A 5,824-nucleotide genomic window follows, 5' to 3' on the forward strand; every position below is an offset into this window, starting at 1 on the left:
TCCAATAATTGATATAATACATGGACATACATTACAATGTTATGTGTGTTATAGTAATTGATATAATACACATATAACATTACAATGTTATATGTGTTCCAATAATTGATATAATACATGGACATACATTACAATGTTATGTGTGTTATAGTAATTGATATAATACACGTACACACATTACAATGTTATATGTGTTCTAGTAATTGATGTAATACACGGACACACATTATAATTTTATACGTTTTTGACCTGTTTTTATTTATTCCATGAACTTTGACCTGTTTTTATTTAGCCTCACATGCACATATCTGTTTTCTTCTTTTAATGTGATTTATTTTATGTTTCCTTTTTTCTGTTGCTCTTCAAGCATTCATTTAATTGGTCATTTTCTTTTTGGTTCTCTCTGTCCCCCCCCTTTTTTTATTTATTTTGCTTATATGTGGGGTACTGGGTGCTCAGGCGAAGGGAACCGCGCCTACTTGTAACCAGTTTAACAGCTAGTCCTTCTTGTAGTGACAGTGTGCCATCTTTAGACACCAGTCTGAGACTCAACACGGAATTGGTGGAGACCTGTCAGGACATGCTTGTTCGCTACACGTACGGAATGTGCTCCACTCTACCGAGAAGGTAAGTAAAGGACTTTAAATATGAGTTTAAAAAGACTAAAAATATATTAGGAAAAGGGACTTTAGAGAAAACTTTTCACTCTAACAGTAAATAAAAACCTATAACAAAATACTGATATATAATGGGTTTTTTTTTACGAGTGGTTCACATTGGAAAAATTGGATGTTTGTCAAACAAATATGCAGAAAACCTACATTTTTCTGGATAGTGAACGTACAAAAACTTGCATTTTCATATTACAACCTATTCTTAAAAGTTGACTGGGAGGCCTGTAGTTAACATGAAATGTTATTACAAATCAAGATCAAACTGAACATCATGTTGAGTGTTGAACGTCAGTAGGGAGGCCTGTAGTTAACATGAAATGTTATTACAAATCAAGATCAAACTGAACATCACGCTGAGTGTTGAACGTCAGTAGGGAGGCCTGTAGTTAACATGAAATGTTATTACAAATCAAGATCAAACTGAACATCATGCTGAGTGTTGAACGTCAGTAGTAGCTTGGATTAGAACATGTTTTGCTGATGGGTTTTTTTTTGTGATAAATCCGTTGTTCTGCTCCGATCTTGATAACTTGTACAGCTTTAGGTTAGATCCTTTTAACTAATAGCTGTAGTTGTGTAAAGCTGAGATTCCAATGTCAGTTGATTTGAAATAGATATTGAAGTTACCTTTTTTTAATTTTCTTTGTGAATTGTTTTCATGCATTGATTTTAAATTTGGAGATAAGTATTTAATGTTTAGCGTAGTTTCAGTAGAGACCATTAAAACATCCACATAGCGTGATAGGTAATATAGAAAACTTTGTTCTCGCTACTCATTTTTAAAATGGAAAGTCGTTTAGGAATAAAATCATGAAGTAATCGCTTCCAGTAGTCTTGTATCTAAAAATGATACATTTAGACTGGCGGCTTTAGAAGTGTGTATGTCTAACTTCAGAACCTAAACGTCACAATTTATTTCCTCACGATAAAATGCTCGCTTGTCTACATCATGAGTTTTTAGTATTGCTTTAACCCTCATTTCCTGTGTAATGCTGTCAGCTGAATACAACATTTTTTCTGTGAAGTTGTCACTTAAAATAAATATAAATGGTGTGTACATAATAAATTCTGAGTGTGAGCTTGAAGCCCAGACTTTAATTTTTTTCATAAGGTTTACTTAATGATAATTTTCCTACTTCTGGTTATTAATGATGATAAAACAACGAAATACTTTTGTTAGTATTATGTACTTTTAAATATAATTGGTTATTTTCAGGTCACCTGTCAGTCAATTCCTACTGGAGAATGGCCAGCAAAGCAGCTGGTTGTTGGGCACGATGCTTATCACAATTACAACCAGTGGCTGTGGCACAAAGACATTTAAAAATGGAATGTGTGATAGATGTTACAGGTTGTGTAAAACTGACTCTGACGACAGACCAGAATCGGGTGAGAAGAATGAAGAATTTCTTCAATCATACGTTACACGTTGAGTTCAAAGAAATTGATATTATTTACAGATTTGTTTTATCAAAAAGTCCTGCTCTGCTGATATCTTATTATTCTTTATTTTTCCCCAAAGCTGTTTCTCTCCATATGGAATAATAACTGCTTGTTTATTTGTTTATTCTATGTGAAAATATTCCAACCAAGTAGCCCCCACTTCCAGTGGCTCAACGGTAAGTCTGAGGGCTTTCCACATGAAATATCGGTTTCAGTGCTCACAGAATAGCTAACCTGCTTAATGACAAACAAACAAACAAACGAGTCAAGTATTTCAAGCATAGTTTTAACAGCAATGTTTAGTCTACCTGTGTATCTTTATTTTAAATGTATGTTGGTATCGCGTAGGATGTAGAATAAATAACTCAAATTTTGATTAGCACGGGTTTTGGGGGGTGTCGCAGAACAAGACACAGCAAAACACAAAATATAATAACCCTACTAAATTTTACTGAAATATATTAAGAGTGGTAACCTCCTCTCTCCCCCAGTTAAACATGGGTGCTAGAAAATTGCCTGGCTACTCAAGTGGATTGTAAGTTTGGAATGTTTAAGATCCCTTGGTATAATGGATCTAGCATTCGGCAGGATCAATCCAACACAAACTTCAGCTGAACTTGATGTTAAATATTTTAATATAGGGTTTGCAAGAGTTTGTAGTCCTCTCTATTATATATATTTTTAGAAAACTATTACTAAAACTAATGATGTTCCTGTTTTATTACAGTCCTTATAGCTAAACACTTGTGTGTTGAAGCAGGAACTAGAGGTTCTATATCAAATATAGTGTTGTGTTCCTGTTTTATTACAGTCCTTATAGCTAAACACTTGTGTGTTGAAGCAGGAACTAGAGGTTCTATATCAAATATAGTGTTGTGTTCCTGTTTTATTACAGTCCTTATAGCTAAACACTTGTGTGTTGAAGCAGGAACTAGAGGTTCTATATCAAATATAGTGTTGTGATGTTCCTGTTTTATTACAGTCCTTATATCTAAACACGTGTGTGTTGAAGCAGGAACTATAGGTTCTGTATCAAATATAGTGTTGTGTTGTTCCTGTTTTATTACAGTCCTTATATCTAAACACGTGTGTGTTGAAGCAGGAACTATAGGTTCTATATCAAATATAGTGTTGTGATGTTCCTGTTTTATTGCAGTCCTTCTGAAACTAATGATGTAGTGTTACAACTTCCTAAACGTAGAATTGAATCTGTACTTTCCCAGGAGTCTTCGTTATTTCTGTTTACTAGAAGAATTGATGTGTACAAGAAATACGTCTTTTCGATAAAATAAATCTGCCAATAATATCTTATAAAACTTGTTTAAAAGTGGTTGTACGTACACTTAAGTACTTCAGTTTTCATTATCTAGTTTTAAACTATAACCTTCTGTTGTTTCTCTACGAAATCGAAACTACAGGTAATGTTCCTGTGCAGAAAAGTCGAAGTTCGGGAGAGATATTGTCCTCTAGACGGCGACACAAGTCAGCGATTCAACGAAGCACTAGTAGTGAAGTCAGTCAGCACAGTTTGCCTCAATCTAAAGATGACATTCAAATTCGACATCAATCCTTTGAAGAGATTTCAACCAGGTTTGTATTTTGGACCCTAAAATGTGTAGTATCAAAGCTTTTTTTAGGTCTCGGAAAAATGATGAAATTATGCTTTGCTGCAGATGTTTTTGTTCGACATTCCGTTTATATTAGTTGTATACGAGTTTCTATTAAAGCAGAAATATGTTAAAACTACCACTGTTCCGGAGCCATTATGCTGAACACCTTAATCCATCAGCTGGGTTGGATTAACTCTTTCGCGATGGGCTCCATATAAAATACACAAGTTCGTATACACATTTACACATTTCAAGTATTTATACTATGACTTTTAATGCAGTTTGTGTATCTTCACAAAATTTGGTAAACGTTTAGTAAACATTACAAGTCTTTTGTACACAAAAAGTCGGATATTTTAATGAAGATTTGTTTGTGAAAATATCGAGTCTGTTTTGTTACTAGTCTGAGTATAAAGTAATTTTCATTTAAATTTTGAAAATAACTCGCTAAAAGACTGTGACGTTTAACATAACAGCAAATGTACAACGTTTCAACAAGGTTTTGTCATACTCAGTTAGACCCACCTGTCGCAAAAGGGTTAAGGCAACCAGAAATATATCTGAAATGCTACTTGTATTGAATACAAAGTAATAAATTCAGAGAATTCATATAAAAAGGATAATTAAGAGGGATGTGAAAATGAAAAGAACGCGTGGTTTAGCATTATTTAGGTTTAAGATTGTTGATTCTAGTAAATCTAATAAATACTTAAATCATTTTTAACTTCTACTGTGCTAATCTAAAGTTCTCTCTTATTTTGATATTTATACACACACTCACACACACACACACTGTTGTACATTAGGAGCTAAAGAGACAGAAAAGGCAAAGTAAACAACTCCAAAAGTACATGAAAGAGAGAATCTTACAGAAAGATTATACTCAATTGGGGACAACAAAACAACTCTTTACTAGAAAATACAAAGAGACAATGCAACCACTTGTGTTGTGATCCAACTTTTGAAATGTAGATGTTGGAATATGATGGTTTGTTGATGTTTCAACAATTAAACCTTAACACAGATCAAGTTCTCATTGTATGAGCTTTGTACTTATCTGAAAATCTCTCTAAACACACATACACATACAGTGGCCTGTGAGAAAAACATGTTAACATCAGACTGTGGTACCAGGAATTTGATGTTAACCTAGGGATGTCATACGGAAGTATAAAATAGACATTGTTTTTTATTTCATTAGTTAATACTAGCTACGAGTTATAAACAGAGAGTGTACATTTTTAAGGAACGGGGGATGTTAATATCCTCCAGTTTTGTTTTAGTATTACTGCAAATTTTCTGAGTGAAAGCTTTATTGCAGGGGGACAAAACAGAACGTGGAAACGAAAGATAGTACTCAACATTCCTCCACTTGTTTACAGCAAGATGCAGTTACAGAAGAACAGAACCTAGACAGACTTGTTCCTAGTAAGTCGAGTACCCTTCAAGAAGAAAACGTTAATGTCTTCAACCATTAGGCTTTAAAGACGAAGACTATTTAATTACAAACTTTATCATTTAATTTAAACAAACTTTACTAAGTCCACGTAAGTTTTTAAAGATATAGGTTTTGAATAACTTGTCTCTTCAACATCTTTATGGGTTATTTAGAGTGTGATGTCAATTTTAATACATGCATTTTGAATTAGTGTTAAATTTGTAGAAAATAAACCCACTTTTAAAAATATTTTATTGTGACAAAAGTTTGTTTGTTTTTTTAAAAATAGGCTTAAGAGATGGTCAGAAATCATCAGAGAAAGGAACCTCTCAACTCTGCAGCTGTTGGTGCCAAGGTTGGGCAGAAGTCCACATACGACGTCCTTCGGGAAATATCTCTTGGATGATGAGGATACAGAATGCAATGTTTTTCCCGTCGTCACCTCCAGTGAGTCTTCATTAAATATGACTTATAAACATTCTATTTAGTTGAGGTCCCTAATACAGGTAGAAGAACTTCCTGAAACCATGTTGACTGGTGAGAGGTCCCTAATACAGGTAGTAGAATTTAATCAAACCATGTTGACTGTGAGAGGTCTCTAATACAGGTAGTAGAATTTAATCAAACCATGTTGACTGTGAGAGGTCCCTAATACAGGT

The 5,824-nt window shown here is 33.8% G+C and overlaps 1 protein-coding gene across 1 annotated transcript in view; it reads left to right on the forward strand.

Moving 5' to 3' along the window:
• Positions 1 to 294: 294 nt before the first annotated feature.
• LOC106476943 (tuberin-like) overlaps positions 295 to 5,824 on the forward strand; it is a gene marked incomplete at its 3' end in the record, with an annotated part of 8,653 nt that continues 3,123 nt past the window's right edge. The window contains exons 1-5 of the mRNA XM_013937557.2: positions 295 to 627; positions 1,891 to 2,063; positions 3,536 to 3,707; positions 5,049 to 5,155; positions 5,455 to 5,612. Of these exons, the coding sequence (XP_013793011.2) occupies positions 581 to 627; positions 1,891 to 2,063; positions 3,536 to 3,707; positions 5,049 to 5,155; positions 5,455 to 5,612 (657 nt within the window). The remainder of the gene's footprint in view (positions 628 to 1,890; positions 2,064 to 3,535; positions 3,708 to 5,048; positions 5,156 to 5,454; positions 5,613 to 5,824) is intronic.

The sequence above is a fragment of the Limulus polyphemus genome, unplaced genomic scaffold (genome assembly GCF_000517525.1).
Source record: "Limulus polyphemus unplaced genomic scaffold, Limulus_polyphemus-2.1.2 Scaffold12209, whole genome shotgun sequence".
In the NCBI taxonomy this organism is placed as follows: Eukaryota; Metazoa; Arthropoda; class Merostomata; order Xiphosura; family Limulidae; genus Limulus; species Limulus polyphemus.